At 43.6% G+C, this 17059-nt stretch overlaps 1 protein-coding gene across 1 annotated transcript in view; it reads right to left on the minus strand.

Moving 5' to 3' along the window:
- The window catches only part of PTPRH (protein tyrosine phosphatase receptor type H), a 779225-nt gene that overhangs the window by 104638 nt on the left and 657528 nt on the right, over window positions 1-17059 (minus strand). Inside the window, exon 15 of the mRNA XM_078655031.1 lies at window positions 15447-15707. Coding sequence (XP_078511157.1) covers window positions 15447-15707 — 261 coding nt within the window. The remainder of the gene's footprint in view (window positions 1-15446; window positions 15708-17059) is intronic.

Raw genomic sequence — 17059 nt, forward strand, 5'->3', positions numbered from 1 at the left:
GAGGCCACAAGGCTCCCATCCACATTCTAGAAGTAAAAAGGCCATGGGATTTGTATGTATGTCAGCAGTGTTGATGCTTTATGATCTGAGCTATTTTGCACATACTTTCATAGCTCTAATGGTCTACCTGTTTATAAATCAATGAGTACAAAAGAAGCATGGATGCCATCAGTGATGTTGTCAATGATGTCATTTGAGATGTCATAAGTGATGGCTTAATGATGTCATAGAACATGTCATGAGTGATGTAATATGTGAGGTCATAAACAGTGCATGGTGGGAGCGCAAGTTATAGTTAGAAATGCTAAATATAACTGGTGAATTTTTGTGATTGTTTTTTAGTTCAACTGACATATTTACTATAAAGTTACTTTAATATTTGGTTTATATGCCTGACTGGCGGTTGCCAGTAGGTAGTTATAGTTAGGACCTAGTTTTCATATGGAAGCATTTTCGCTAATAACTTTGGCGCCGTTTGACGAATCTTCAAGAAATTCGCAAAATTAGTTTGCATTCACTTCAGATGCTGTTTGGAAAGTTTTTGTGTGATTCATTGGAGGGCCGAGAAAAAGGGAGGTCCCTAAACAGATTTTCCCCATGCAATTTCCCATGGGGATATATAACACGACAACAGCCAGGATAGCTGAACAGAAATCTGTCAGAAAGCTAAATCTTGGTCCAGAAAAATCTCTGTTTGTACTTTGGTGTAAATCCATTTAGTAGTTTTTGAGTTATTAAAGAAAAAGATGTATGTATATCTAGGGACACAGAGGAGGTTCAGCAGATTCGAGAGATCTCAAGATGAGATCTGATTGGCTGCCACCATTTCAACCAGGAAGTGGTGGCAGCCATTTTGGGGCATGGACTCAGCCAAGGCACAAGTAAAAAAAAGTGTAGGAAAACCCAGAACACCTAGGCCTGGTGGTGAGGTCCCACATGGACCCTAACTGGGGCAAAAAATTATTTTCCCCCTAAGTTTGCACAGCACGGATTAAAACTCTTGTTTTTCTTATGCCCTTGAGTGAGCCATGTCCCAGGGGAAGAAATACATATCTAAGGGGTGTGGGGGGGCAGGTGCACAGACGATTATGGCCCCGGGGACCCTATACCCTGGGGGTTGGCAATGTAAGAAACAGGGAGGGGCCACCCCTCCCGGGCCCATTACGGCCCCAGGGACTTCATCCCCGGGTGTGAACGTACATTAAATGTTGAGAGGGGGCATGCGGCACTCCTCTTGGAGCCATTAATGGATTTAGCGACCTCATCCCTCAAGGCAGGCACCTGCCAATTGTGCTTGTGCTAATAACTGCTGCTAAATATCCCACATTAGTCATGACATCTTCTATGACATCATTGAATAATATGACTAACATTTCCAATAAAACTATTGATGAGAAAACTGCATGGAAGGGGCACAAGTAAACGTTACCTTAGGGCACAAGTTATAGTTTCATTAGATAAGTATAACTATAACTGTTGAATTCAGCCGCGTAGCTAGGGGGGTGCGGGGGGGGGGGGGTGGTCTGCCCCAGGCGGCACTATTTTGAGGGCGGCGGCCTTTGTAGTTTGTTGTCACTGACTGTAAATGGCGGCAGAAACCGCATTCGGAAGCATGGCTTCTCGCAAGTTCCCCATTATTTCTCTTTAGGCATAAGCTTGGTGCGAGTTTTCTGAATCAAGTGCCGATTGTTAAGTATGTGGCAGCGAACAGGTGTACCATCCCCCACGGCTCTCACAGGCTTGCAGTTGAGGCTCCTGCCAGGGTGAAGGTTCACACTACTACAATGTGTCACCTTGAACCCCAGCGGAACGGCCGACCAATCAGGTTGTGTGCTTCAGGCTGGCCCGGGGGACGTCACATCCTGATGCCAGAGCGGGTCCGGGAAGATTGTTAAGAAAAGCGAGGCCGGTTAGTGCTATGGCGGGCTCCACAAATAAGTATTTAAATATGCCACTAGCAGCGTCACTCAACAATTTGAAAAACAGGGGACCCCTACGCGAATAGGTTTGCTATAGGTAGGGAATTGACCATTTTGGAAAAAAAAAAACTTATAGCAAACAGATGATTACATGCCAGAACCTCTCACTCATACACTAGTGTATATAGCTACAACATTCACACGATCCTATATGTATATAATAGCAAAGAGATATATATTTTGATATACAAAAACCTTTTTATTTCATATCAATAATTATCTGATTCTTTTAGTTGTCCTATATAGACTTTACAAATGGATGTTTATAATACAAAATTCCATATTACATTTTCTAAAGGTATACACATTTAAAGAGAACATGAAAACATAAACACATATCACAAAAAACCAAAGGGACGGGTCGGTCAATAGTCTATTGTAGTAGGCAAAAGCGGTGAATTTTAACTACGCGCGTTTTGGCATTCTGCCTTCATCAGGTGACCGTCATTCGCGTGTATACTGTACAGGACAACAAACTTTTGTAATATCGGTATGTTGATAGTGGTGAGATATTTTTCAGGGCCCACATCTATTTTCATCAATCGAGTTAGCGCAGGTATAGCATTAGTTTATGGTTACCGTTTTCATAGATGTTTGTAGGGAATACACAAGATTTTGAGACCCAATCTGTGGTCAAGATGCTTGCTCGGAATATGTTCAAGGGCTATGCTCAGCGGCCCATGAGTAACATCAATGTCCCTTTTACTAGATACGTAAGAGAACTGAAACACCGTACTTGGAGGCCGGCAAATATATTTTTGATATCTTCTTTTCTTAACCGGGATGGAAAAAGGCAGTTTCTCTTATTTCATATTTATTTCAAAAAACGGACGACGTGCATCATATGGATTGGTAGAGAAACCGTTCTTAATTTTGCAGGGTAGTATTCTAAAGCCGGACCTCCCCCCGATGTGCTGATAGTTCCGATTGATTGACTGATAGCACCTGCATGTTGCTTTCAGCTGACTTGACTAATACCCCCTCGCCTCCCAATTCAACAATGCAGGACCCGAGGAAGTCAAGAGTGAGTAACCCGGGTTGCAGCGGCCGCCAGGACAGAGTCTGAGTGTCACTGGACGGTCCACCCCGGGACTCACTGGCCTGCAGGGTGTCTATTAACTGAGGCAGCATGGCCGGCAAACCCTAATTACCGCGGCGCGCGGTGGATCACGGCCTAAACGAGTCTGCAGCCACTGTGCCTTGAAGAAAGATAGTGTGTCAAGGAATTCTTGAAGAGGAGCGCCACCATCACCGCCTGGCGCTACACTCCTCCGGACTCTGCAGCCTCTGCCCCAGTAAGTGCCATCAGCCTCTGTGTAATTTACGCAATGAATGGCAGCGCTCCGTTAGGCAGCTGCAGCCTGTACAGTGAGTCAGTGCCTGCCAGTGTAGTTAGTACTAAGAGCTCGCCACTGCCTCCTTACCGCCTTCATTTATTCCCACATAGTGGCACCTCTCGACCCCGGGGGCACAGTACAAACAAAACTCTTACTGACAATGTCCCTGGTGCGTTTTTAGGGCTCGGACTCCTCCCCAGTGAAACTGGGAGGAGTTTCGAGAACTAATGTTAAAGGAGAAAAAAAAGTATCTCCTAGGGCCTTGGTGAGAGGAATTCCACACATTCCTTAGCGTTTTCTGTCATCTGGTCAGTGATTCGTCTTCCTTGTGTTTTCGTTTTAATAGGCTTGAAGTGATAGGGTAAATGTAGTTTTGTTCCGCCATTTTGGGCATATTTCGTTCGTGCTCGCGCAAAGAAGTACATAAATTATAATTAGGAGCTGTCAGGGTGCCTCCGTTAGTGAATCCAGATGGCCGGGCGCGTTCACAATTCTGCAGCGCTCAGCGCGCAGCTTCCTTGTTTTGTTAGGCACGGTGAGATTAAGTGATTTGTCCAGAATCACGGATGTTGAGCGTCGTTACAGAGCGCTAAAAAGAATGTGTTGCAATAAAGTTAAACGTACTTATATATTTTTAATACAATACATTTTTTACAGGTACGCAACAATGCACTGCAAGGTTCACGCCTCATAAAGATGTTTATGTGTATTTCGAATAAAGCGCCTTTTGTTTTTTTCACCATTTCTTCGGCTTCCCCCGCTCGAAGCGCACTCGGGAATGTGAAAAAGTGTTCCTGAGACTCTGGCACTCGAGCGGGCTCCAAGCCGGAATCACACAGTGTCAAATATTACATCATTTTTTATTGCTCAGTCCTGCGGCACGTGAGCTGTGTGCGCGAGAAACCTCATTCCAGCCCACGGACACACGAAAAGTAGTTGTAAGAGCTGCGGCCATCATTAGCGGACACTTGGACCCTTTCTCTAAGAACAGAAAGTAGCCGTGAGAGGAGCGCCGGCAATTACTTCAGAGGAAGAGTTTGGAGCCGTATACACCAATGTGTTATGATTGATATTACCCCGTCTGTAAATACCTGGTGGCTGCTTCACTTTCATTTTTGGGAAGTTTCTGTTTTTCAAATCTTTGAAATAAAATGTAAATGTATACTCCTCAAAAGGGAATATCGGAGCAAAAGACAGAAAAACTTCGGCTGCCGCAGTAGTTTGTAAGAAGTGAATAAAAGTGGTAAAAGTTTTGCTCGGGACGGCCGCGCTCGCCTCCTCCCTCCTAATAAATACGGCGCTTCCTCGTGGGGCTGCCCTTAATAAAGAGAGCCTTTTCTGACATAATCCGCATTCCCTTCTGGGCTGACAATCACCTCCGCTCTGCCGATGATGCGCGCACATGACTGTTCAGCCTTCTTTTTTTTCCTCTCGCCTGGAGTAGCGGACATGTGCCAGCAAGGGCTAGATGTTTGCAGTTTTTTTCTCCTCTTCGCTATTTACTGTATTCTCGTGTGAGGTGAATGGGCAGCGAGAGGAGGCGGAGGGGGCTGCGTCCTCCTTATCTGAGTTATGTCTGTCCAGAAAGAAATGGTTAAGTGCGCCCTCCCACCAGCAAGCATACCACGAACATAAGACTTCAAAGAGATTCCTAGACTGCCTGTGAAGTGTAATCACCCCAGGCCCACAAATCACCCTTCCATGGGCACCACAGAGTGAAGCTGACATTCACCTGCACCCATGGGTGCTGCTGGAACTAGGAGGCTGGAGGGTTTATAGGCTCAGATGAGGCTTGCAAACATTTACACTCTTAACACCTCAACCAAGCCCTTTCTTCTGGCCTAAACTCACTCCCTGCGGACCCCGCCCCATCTTCTGCACATGTGGGTCACTGTCCCTGCGCATTTCACACTAGAACCAGGTGAGTAAAGTAGTGAGTGCAGAGTAGTGATTAGAGAAGTGAGTAGTGAGTAGAGTAGTGAGTAGAGTAGTGAGTAGAGTAGTGAGTAAAAAGTAGAGTAGTGAGTGGAGAGTAGTGAGTAGAGTAGTGAGTGCAGAGTAGTGAGTGCAGAGTAGTGAGTGCAGAGTAGTGAGTGCTGAGTAGTGATTAGAGAAGTGAGTAGAGTAGTGAGTAGTGAGTAGAGCAATGAGTAGTGAGTAGAGTAATGAGTAGTGAGTAGAGTAGTGAGTAGAGTAGTGAGTAAAAAGTAGAGTAGTGAGTAGTGAGTAGAGTAGTGAGTGGAGAGTAGTGAGTAGAGTAGTGAGTGCAGAGTAGTGAGTGCAGAGTAGTGAGTGCTGAGTAGTGAGTAGAGTAGTGAGTAGAGTAGTGAGTAGAGTAGTGAGTAGAGTAGTGAGTAGAGTAGTGAGTAGAGTAGTGAGTAAAAAGTAGAGTAGTGAGTAGTGAGTAGAGTAATGAGTAGAGAGTAGTGAGTAGAGTAGTGAGTGCAGAGTAGTGAGTAGTGAGTGCTGAGTAGTGAGTAGAGTAGTGAGTAGAGTAGTGAGTAGAGTAGTGAGTAGTGAGTAGAGTAGTGAGTAGTGAGTAGAGTAGTGAGTAGTGAGTAGTGAGTAGAGTAGTGAGTAGAGTAGTGAGTAGAGTAGTGAGTAGAGTAGTGAGTAGAGTAGTGAGTAGAGTAGTGAGTAGAGAGTAGAGTAGTGAGTAGAGTAGTGAGTAGAGTAGTGAGTAGTAAGTGCAGAGTAGTGAGTAGTGAGTAGAGTAGTGAGTGCAGACTAGTGAGTGCAGACTAGTGAGTGCAGACTAGTGAGTAGAGTAGTGAGTAGAGTAGTGAGTAGTGAGTGCAGAGTAGAGTAGTGAGTAGAGTAGTGAGTGCAGAGTAGAGTAGTGAGTAGGACATCACAGGCAGCAGCTGTGCAAGCTTCTTACACTCACAAGGAGACCACAGGCAGCTGAGGTGCAATCTTCTCCTACTCACAAGAACGACATCACAGGCAGCAGCGGTGCAAGCTTCTCACACTCACAAGAACGACATCACAGGCAGCAGCAGTGCAAGCTTCTTACACTCACAAGGAGGACATCACAGGCAGCACCAGTGCAAAGTTCTTACACTCACAAGGAGACATGCCAGCAGAGGTGCAAGCTTCTCACACTCACAAGAATGACATCACAGGCAGCAGCAGTGCAAGCTTCTTACACTCACAAGAACGACATCACAGGCAGCAGCAGTGCAAGCTTCTTACACTCACAAGGAGACCACAGCCAGCAGAGGTGCAAGCTTCTCACACTCACAAGAAGGACATCACAGGCAGTAACGGTGCAATATTCTCACACTCACAAGGAGATCACTGGCAGTACACACCACATGAACACACTCCACAACACATAGCAACAATACATTGGCATTTATAATGCCATTAGCTCAAACTCAAATAAATCCGAGCCCGATTGCATTTCTAATGCTTGTTAAGCAGTGTGTCTGCCTGCCTCAAGCGCTCTTTGCATATCTTTTGATCTCACCACACTAACATTGTAATCTCCGTGCTGCCATCACAACACTTCACGGGTCACGAGGTTAAACAAGTTGCATATCTTTTGGTTCCAGATTTATTACATTGAACTTCACTGTGTCAACACATTCATGACAGGACCCGGCTTTGCGTCTGTGCTCTGGGTGGGAACCCTCGATGTCTTGCAGTACATCAGGCAGAATGCTTGTGAACACTGCAACGCACTTTAGTTCCATCCCAAACTATTGCTGGATGGATGTACTACTCATGAAAACACTTCAGCTATTGTAGGGGGATATGTGCTAGGAATAGCATTTGCTAGACTGGAGTTCCCACGAAATTGTCATTGTGTTGGTATAATGACGTGTGTCTGATGTAAAGTGCTCTGACAATCTGCTCTGCTATTAGCAGCACTATTGAAAAAATTAACTATTTGTGAGAGAGGGACTGAAAGATGTTAGAGTGCTTTGCAAATGAAATAGAAGATATAAGGCATCTCAATGATACTATACAATGGTGTTGGGCCATATATGATAAACAAGAGCATTATAGTTGAAATTACAGCAGTCACAAATATTGAGTAAAAGCAAAGCCATAGGTCAATTGCAGCTGTTTTAAGATCTACTTAGAGTTTCTCGTTGCTCAAGTGGGTACAATTTCCTACATTTATATGTTTCCCTCGTCTTCATTGCTTGATTTTGCTCGTGCGAAAGTGTCACTCATTGTCATTGAAATGTCACTTATAATTAAACAGAAATTATGAAAATGTCACGAATAAACAATCTGAAATCTTGGCAGCTATGGGTGATATACATGTAAGAATTATTTGTGCCCGAGGTTTGACAGTGGGGTGAGATTCGATATTCGAGTCGAGACGTGGCCTCGCACGGTCATAGGACTGCGGATGCCATGGGCGGCAGTCTGTGGAATGGCCCCGGGCGCCACAGGCTCTAGCTACGCCCCTGGTTGAATTTCTATGGTTTTGTGTGTCTAACATGTGAACCTAACTAGAACGTCCTTTGTGTTTTTCAGTGAATATATATATATATATATATATATATATATATATATATATATATATATTATAGATACATATACACACTTCGGTAATTCTGACAGACTCTATACTTTTGGTATTTGAGATCAAAGAAAGAAATGCACACAAGGACACAATGGATTTCTCACAATCATGAGTTTAGATGTACCAACATCTACACATAATTTTTTGAATATAAGAAACAAGTGGGCACTTCCCATATGCTTAGGGAGAGCATGAACTTCTAGAGAAAGATCCAGACAAGGTACTCTTTCGTGAAAAGAGCTGTATCTAGAAGTAGCAAACAATACTGATACCGACACATCTGATAGGAAACTGTAACTGTATCTTAGTACTATTACTAAATTACATTTTTCCCCTAGTTCTAGATTCATAAGCACCAAATCCCCATAGTGACAGCAGTTAAAGGGACAGTTCTTTTCTAGGTACAGTGCTCATAATGTGCAGTTCTTTTCCAGAAATAGTACACAAAAATGAAATGATCTTGCTCAGGATATTCAGAAGTGGTTGAACATTTTTACATATCATACATGCTGAATGTGAAAAAGTGCATTTGAAAGATGTAAACACATTTTACCCAAATTTGATTCCAATTTTACAATGATCAAAAAAGAACACTGAGCCCCACAGGGGAACCGTGCATTATAATACGGGGGGTTCAATAATCCCTGTATGAATGGCAGTCACCAATTTCTTTATAATCGGTGGCTTGAGACACCAAGTCGCCGATTGTAAAGAAAAGATGTCAGAACTTGACTATTATAGGGTTATTGCAGTCGAGTTCTGAAGTCAAAATGCCTGCTGCGAGAGCCACCACCCAGGGAGAAAGGTGTTAGGTTATGAAACTTAATTGAAGCAGCTGTTTGAAGCAACAAACAGAACATTGTTTTTCTTTCTTCTGCTCTATTGTATCCCCTTCAGTGCTAAGAAGATAATCATTACGTCCTCTGCAGCAGTTCTGCTGTACTGAGGATGCAACCATTAGGTCCTGGCACTGGCCCACGGGGGAAGCACTGGAGCTGCCCCAGTGGGGCACCCACCCACATGACTTCACTTGGTATGGCTAATGAAGCGCTTCTGCTGCCACCCCAACCTCCACCCCTGCGATCTGATAACAGCAGTGTGCTCACGGCACGCTGACCTCATCAAGTGCAGCTGAGGATGTGCTGGAAGCCATCTGCCGTTTGGTAAGTCCTTCTAACGTTTTTTTTTTTACAGGTGTACAGACGCAGGAGGAAAGGACTTTCTCCTGTGTCTGTACACAGTGGATTCCTGCTTCACGATCGCGGGTGGGGCAGTGATCATTGAGCAAGAATCCACACTATTAGACACCAGGGATTTTTTTGGTAGAAATTTGTGGGAGCGACCCCTTAGGCAAGGGTCGCTTTGCAGGGTGATATTTAATCTGTGTTTCAGCCCACCCTTGGCGGCTGATTCAGCTGTTTTTTTATGATTAGCCCGCTGGAGGTGTGGGGAAGTAAAAACGTACACAATGGCATGGATTACTTTTAACTATAATTTAATGGGAACGAACCCTTAGGCCAGCGTAGCTGCCCTGGAAGTAGCATGTTTTCCTATGTTTGATCCCCCCCACCGTGCTAGATCAGCTGTTTTTCAGCCGATCTGCTGCCCAAGGGGGGTCAAAAACCACTAGGCACCAGGGATTTATTTTAATATATTTATAAGGGAGCAAACCCTTGGGCAAGGGGCGGGGCCCTGGGGGCAGCTTGTTTTCCTGTGTTTCGCCCCCCCGGCTAAATCAGTAATTTTTTGGTCCGATCTAGCCCTGGAGGGGGTTGAATTCCAATAGAAGCCAGGGATACTGTGCAATATGTTTAGGGGGAGCGGACCCTTGGGCACGGGTTGCTTCCTTTTAAGGGCAGGATAATTTGTCTGTTTCTGCCCTCCTTGGGGCCAGATCAGAGTTCTATTTTTAGGCCCATGTGCCAAGACACCAGGGATTGTATTGTATATGGCGTGTAATGTATTGGGAAACAGCCCCTAGGCCAAGGGACGCTCCCCTTTTTGTGGTGAATATTTTTGCCGTTTCTGCCCCCATTGGGGGCAGATCAGCCATGCATATGGGCAGAAGCCACTAGACCACAAGGAAAAGTTTGTGTGTGAAGTGTAGGTTGGCTGTTGAGTGTTTTGGCGTTTAGCTAGCTGTTTTTGGACTGGCACATGGCTGGGGGTGTGTGTGTGGCTGGCATTTGGATGGTGATGGGCAAACTACAAAGTGTTTGATAATGTTAAAACTGTTTTTTTTGTCTTCATTGGTGATTGTATTGTGTTTTTCCCTCCTATTTTATTCTAATGCAAAGTTTTTGCTTTCCTCATGGTTTCGGTAGCGGCACTGGTAGATCTACAGTTTGTTTAAATGCACGTGTTTGGTAAGGAAATGTTTTTGGTACCGTTTACACCAAATTAGTATCAATGACCTGCATGGATGTGGTTTTTAGAAATGATGTAATAGCAGCCTATTTAGCTTCTACCCGACTCAAAATTGGGACCGATGACTTACGGTCGGTGGTTCTGACCACCGGATTAAGATACGACTGAACACTGTTCGGTTGGAGTCTCATTGTTCCCTATGGGAGCTCGTGTTACGCCCGACAATCGGCCATAGTACAGGCTCCTATTGGGAAATGGGGTGTGTGACGAAAACCCTGCACCCTGTTGCAGGCACCTTACGGTGCTTACCACACAGTGCAGAGATTTACAGGGGGATTACCAGGGACCCCCCCCCCACCCCAAGTCACTTTCCGACAGCCTTTCTGTGTCGGACAGGTCAACATGGTAATGTTGTTGAAAATCTGCATCGTAATCCCAACGGTAGAAACGCTGTCCATAGGGGGATATACGATGCGGTTCTGACCGACATGAATACTAGGCGAGTCACTCTGAACCGATTAGGAATGACCACACGGTTTACATTCCGATCCCGAACATTGTGAACAGGTGGTTGGAATGGAAACCGACCGAGTCGGTTGGTAGAGCTCCGACGTGTTCGAGGAGTTTCCGACTGTTGGGAGGAGGCTTTCCGCCCGACATCATAGAGAGCCCCAATGTGTATTGTGTTTCCTTGTGTGTAATCTTCTTTTGTTTTTCTTTTCAAATGGGTTTTTGTTGATGCTTGCTGTGTCTGTGCAGAGTGGGTGCTGGTGATTTTAGCTGTCTTTAGCAAGTGAATGGTATTGTTTTATAGTATATAGGTCTTTGGATGCTGTTTAATGATTGGCTTTACCTTGCAATTGCTATATACCAGTAGTTTTCCTTTTTGTTTTTATAAATCGACACTTATTACTTATTTTAAACAGTGTTGGGAATTGTTGACTTATTTGTCAAGTTACTTTTCTGAGTAAGGATTATGGCTAGCCGCAGTATGACTGCTCAGCAGGTTGTTGGTATGCTTTTTGAGTCTTCTTATGACCATGAATATGAGGCTGCATCTGAGGCAGAGGAGGTAGGCCAGGTTTCTGATAGTGATGTTCTCTCAGAGGGGAATCATCTGATGATGAAACTACTCTTAGTGAGGATGAAGCTACTTTCAGTGCAGATGAAATGCCTGTTTTAGAGGAGGACACTGATGTGCTGATAGTGCAGAAAGAGGAATCTGTATTGCATCCAGAGCTACAAGGCTTCCCATTGGAAGTGCTGGACTCTGGGTTGACCCAAACATAGTGCAGTCGGTGTTGCCTACCTTTAGTGGTGTTGCAGGGTATAGAGTAAATTGTGAAATATTTTTGTCTATACATTTCTTTCAGTTGTTTATGGACAATGTATTTTTGGCTGAGATTGTGAGCACACTAATTTGTATGCTGATCAGTATTTGAGGGACGATAGTGCCAGACCTCAGTGCCACTCTAGAGCTACCCGGTGGAAGTTCTGAAGAAGTTCTTGGGATTACCTTTTTTGATGGGACTGGTAAGAAAGCCTATGCTGGCTTCATATTAGTCTACTAATCCCTTGATGGCAACAGCTATATTTCCTGCAACCATGAGTAGTAATCGGTATTTGCTTCTTCTTCAGACGTTGGATTGTGTTGATAATACTTTACAGTTCCCCAGAGTTCACCCTGATTGACTGTGACCATATTTTAAAGTTTCGGCCTGTCCTTGATCACTTTGAAGATCGATTTTCAGAGAGCTATGTGACAGGGAAAGAAATAGCTGTGGATGAGTCATTGGGCCTGTTCAGGTGCCGATTGGATTTTAGGCAGTACATTCCTAGCAAGAGAGCACGTTATGGAATTAAGATGAATATGTTGTCTGAGAGTAGTACTAGATAGGTTTACAATTTCAGAGTCTACACTGGTAGGGATTCCAGTATTTACACCCTGGTTGGCCGTCCACTTTCAGAGTTACTGAGAAAAAACGCAGGTGACTCCCTTGCAAAACCAGGTCTTTTTGTGATTGAACATTTTCAAGTCTCCACACTACGTTCTGGGCCATTTCCTGTCGCAGGCACTAGGCCTAACCACACAAGTGAGGTACCATTTTTATTGGGAGAATTGGGGGGACGCTGGGTGGTAGGAAATGTGTGCTGTCCCAGTGATTACAGAACTTTCCCACACACAGATGTGATTTATTTTAGCTAAATTTGAGGTTTGCAGGGGATTCCAGGTTAAAAAAAAATGTTGGGGCTCCACGCAAGCCACACATTGTTGAACTGGTGTCCAGTTTTAAGAAATGTCTGGGCTTGGTAGGTTTCCCTACATGGCTGCCAAGCCCAGGACCAAAAACGAGGAAAACTCCCTCGCAGGACCGGGTCTTTTTGTGTTTGATAATTTTCGAGTCTCCACAGTTAGTTTTGGGCCATTTCTTGTCACAGGCACAAGGCTTAACCACACAAGTGAGGTAACATTTTTATCAGGAGATGCAGGTGATTCTAGGTAAGAATGTGTACACATCCATAAACTCCCTCGTTTCTAGTTTTCAGAAATGTCTGGGTTTGGTAGGTTTCCCTACATGGCTGCCAAACCCAGGAATAAAAACGCCGGTGACTCCCTCGCAAGCCCAGGTCTGTTTTGTGATCAATAATTGACAAGTTTCCACAGTAGGTTTTGGGCCATTTACTGTTGTGGGCACTAGGCCTACCCGCACAAGTGAGGTACCACTTTTTATCGGGAGACTTAGGGGGGATGCTCGGTGTGTGGACGTTTGTGGCTCCCCCTAGATTCCAGAACTTTCCATCACAGAAATGTGAGGAAAATGTCTATTATACAATGTTTGAGGATTGCAAGGGATTCTGGGTAACAGAACCTGGCGAGAGCCACACAAGTCACCCCTTCCTGGATTCCCCTTGGTGTCTAGTTTTTAAATTTAAAAAATGGACAGGTTTGCTATGTTTCTCTAGGTGCCTGCTGAGCTAGGGCCCGAAATACACATCTAGGCACTTGCAAAAATAGGGTCAGTTTTCTGTGGAAAAATGTCATGTGTGCATGTTGCGTTTTGACCCTTTTTCTGTCGTGGGCACTAGGCCTACCAACACAAGTGAGGTACCATTGTTATCTGGAGACTTAGGGGAACAGAGGATAATAGGACAAGTGTTATTACCAGTTGTCTTACAATGCATTTCTGCCATACAAATGTAAGACAGTGTGTGGGAAAGAAGACAATTTGAAAAATGCCCCCTAATTCACCTGCTAGTATGGCTGTCCACATATTCAGAGATGTGCAAATGACCACTGCTTCTAAACCCCATATTTTGTTCTCATTTCAGAAGTACATAGGTTTTCTTGATACCTATTTCTCACTTCTTTATATTTTACCAAATGAATTGTTGAATACCGGTACACAATGAAAAACCATTGCAAGGTGCGGCTCAGTTATTGACTCTGGGTATCTCGGTTTCTTTGTGAAATTACAAGCCTGATACATCTTGGCAATCAAAAGGGTCCCGCGAACCTAATGGTTTATTGCTTTAAAAAATCTACCATAGTTAGAAGAAGCTCGAGGTGAAAATGTAGGTTTTTTTCAACTCAATTTCAATATATTTTCATTTCAACTGTTACTTTCTATAGGAAAATCTTGAAGGATCTCCACAATTGACCCCTTGCTGAATTCAGAATGATGTCTTCTTTTCAGAAATCTATCGGTGTCCGGGATCTATTATTGGTTTCACACCAATTTCTATCACTAACTGAAAGGAGGTTGAAAGTACACAAAAAAAATAGGAAAAATAGGTTATGTCCCAGTAAAATGCCAAAACAGTGTGGAAAATGTTGGTTTTCTGACAAAAAGCTGCCTGTTCCTGAAAGTTGGGAAGATAGTGATTATAGCACCATAAACCCTTTGTTGATACCATTTGTAGGGGGGAACTAACAAAATACAACATTTAGCTGTATTTTGCCTAATTTCACGGAACCCTGGCTACCTTTGGCATCCTCAGGATGTTGGAGGAAAAGGACGATTTGGTATGGATACCTTATGTGGACAAAAACGTCTTTTGGGCCTAAATGCGAACCACCACAAATAGCCCCCAAAAAAGCGCGGCATGGAGGCGAGGTTAGGCCTGGCAGCAAAGGGGTTGATATCTTGCAATGTCAAGCAGATAGAATATGTTTATTTTTTGCACTCCTTAGATAGAGTAAAGCTAGAGTCTTTCTGCATGTTTCTACATCTTCCGAGCTACAGCACCTTTTTTTTTGGTTTTTTTACACTAACTTGCATTAAACTGTTTCTAATATCTGTTTGCAACAAATATCTAATCGCTTTTTACGCTAGGAGTTTTATGTTTATTATTCATGCTTGCAAACATGCACCAATAATTCAAGTGGTTTGTGGGAATGGTGATGGTGTTACCATGTATTATATGGGAGTTCCATAACCTTATAGATGAACTCAGCCTTCGGCCTCGTTCCTCCATATGATTATGGAACTCCTCGGTGACTTGCAAATTCCTTATAGTGTAAGGCAGGGTACTATATCCATTATATTCTGTACTGGGCACTGGAGTGAAGAGGTAAACTTTCCCTATCCTGGAGGTAATTCAGGAACCGATGTAGGAATTGACATCTGTAGAAATTAATTCCAAAAGCAGCAATACACCCAAGCCTTACAGACTGGAAATGGTTAGCTTGGGTTAAACGCACTCACAGGCCTGTTTTGTCCAGTAGAAGGATTTACAGGTTGAAATTGACATCTGTAGAAATTAATTCCAAAAGCAGCAATACACCCAAGCCTTACAGACTGGAAATGGTTAGCTTGGATTAAACGCACTCACAGGCCTGTTTTGTCCCGTAGTAGGATTTACAGGTTGAATCAGGATTTAAAATTGTGCAGGATAACCTGCACTTTCGTGTTTTCCAAGAAGTACATTGGTGGATACAAAAGTAGGCCACATTTATCTCTGGAATAGAGCAAATGGATTGAGAAGCACAAATACACATTCCAATGGTTATTCGACTTTCGGGCTAGAGAAACTCAATGGTGATACACACCTGCATCTAGTAATTTCAATAGTCCAGTGGTATTGGTAATTCTGGGTTTGGAAGTCGCATTTTGATTTTCACACAGAAACTTTTGCATGAATACTATGCTTCTGAATGTATAAATATAAAAATTCATAATTTTTAAGAGCAAAATAATAGGCAGCCAACACATTACTCACTTGAGTAACTTGTGTAGTTCGTTGTGGTACTTGAAACGTTATTCACCGTCACAGACTGTATGATGAATGTGTAGAGGGTCCCCGGCTGTAAATTGTTCTGTGTAGAGATGTTGTCTTTTACTATCACGGTAAAGTTGGAGGGTTGCACATTTACCCAGTAGGTATAGTCATTGACACGAGGGTTGTCAGGTTTTTTCCAGGAGATTGTAATTGATGAGTTTGTCCTGGCTTTCAGGTTCACGTTACTAACAGGAGAAGGATCTGCACATGAAACAAAACATTACTGAGCAGTCTTTACTACATATATAACAAACATCAACAGTTACAGGAGCATTATAGTCTGACTTTAAGACTTATTCATGAAGTCTTTAACAGCTCTTGAAGATATGCCACCCTCTAGACACTTGGTTACTATGGATTCTCAAATCCGATTTCCACTGTACATAATCCAATTTCTAATATTAATTACAGCAGTAGAATTCTGGTGAAGTTGGAACTACTTTTGAGGGTGAAGTATCTCGCATAAACTATTTTGCTCAGTCCTACTCATATACATTTTTGGCAGCACATTTCATAATAATAATAATTACTATTTGTAAATCTCAAACATATCACCCCCTCAACCCTCACGTTGGCCGTGTGCGGAGGAAGGGCAGGGGCCGTCCGAAGCACGCCCACTCTTTATTTCACCTGCACCGCGGCGGCATTCACGCAGCGTTCAACAGGTTATGGGTTTCAAGGCACTGGGGCCGTTGGAGAAATTAAGTGAGCTATTGCCCAGAGTCACATGATGCTGAGTTGCCACCGGGGATCGAACTGTGAGCCCCATGCTCCGGAGTCTGCTGCTCTGGCTGCTGCACCACACCTCTCCCTCACTTTACACTAGCAATCCATACAAAAATAAATGATAAGGAAAACTTATTAATACCAAATGTATAACATAAATTCATCATTAAAGTATAAACGGAAACAATCTTGACCATCTCATCAATATTTGTATGTACAATAAAAACCATACAGTAATGGGTTACTATGAAATTCATCTAGATCCATACAGTGACACCATAATTAAATGTTGTTATCCTATAAATCAAACCGCACTGATATAGCAGGGGAATTCCTAATATTAGTAATTTCATTTTAATTGACACAATCTGATACACTCCTGCGACAATATCTGAAATCATAAATCAGGTAATCATTTAGTAAGGTAATCTTACAACCAACACAAATGTATTATTACCTACTGTTTGGTAATATATATTATGTTAGCCACATTCCTCTCTGTTTCAACACCTTATTGTCTGCATGGAATCTTTGTATTCCATGTTCTATGTTTACTGTTCAATTGATGGTTTCTGTTAACTGCTGGAGATACAGGTGCTTACCCTGGGGGAGACGCGGAAGACTTTCCACATCTCTCCCCGTACCTCTTCCCGCCCATCTGTGATGTCAGCACGCCGCGAGGAGCTCGGACGTCACAGTTTTCCCCACTGGAGCCGAGAAAGCAGCAGGTAAGGCAGCACTCGACTCTGTTGGGGAAAAACAGGTCAAAAACGGCCTCCGCACATTTCAGGGAGGCCTCGTTTGAAAGGGGAGACTCTTCCCCTTCA

Source organism: Lissotriton helveticus, chromosome 7, assembly GCF_964261635.1.
Source record: "Lissotriton helveticus chromosome 7, aLisHel1.1, whole genome shotgun sequence".
Taxonomy (NCBI): Eukaryota; Metazoa; Chordata; class Amphibia; order Caudata; family Salamandridae; genus Lissotriton; species Lissotriton helveticus.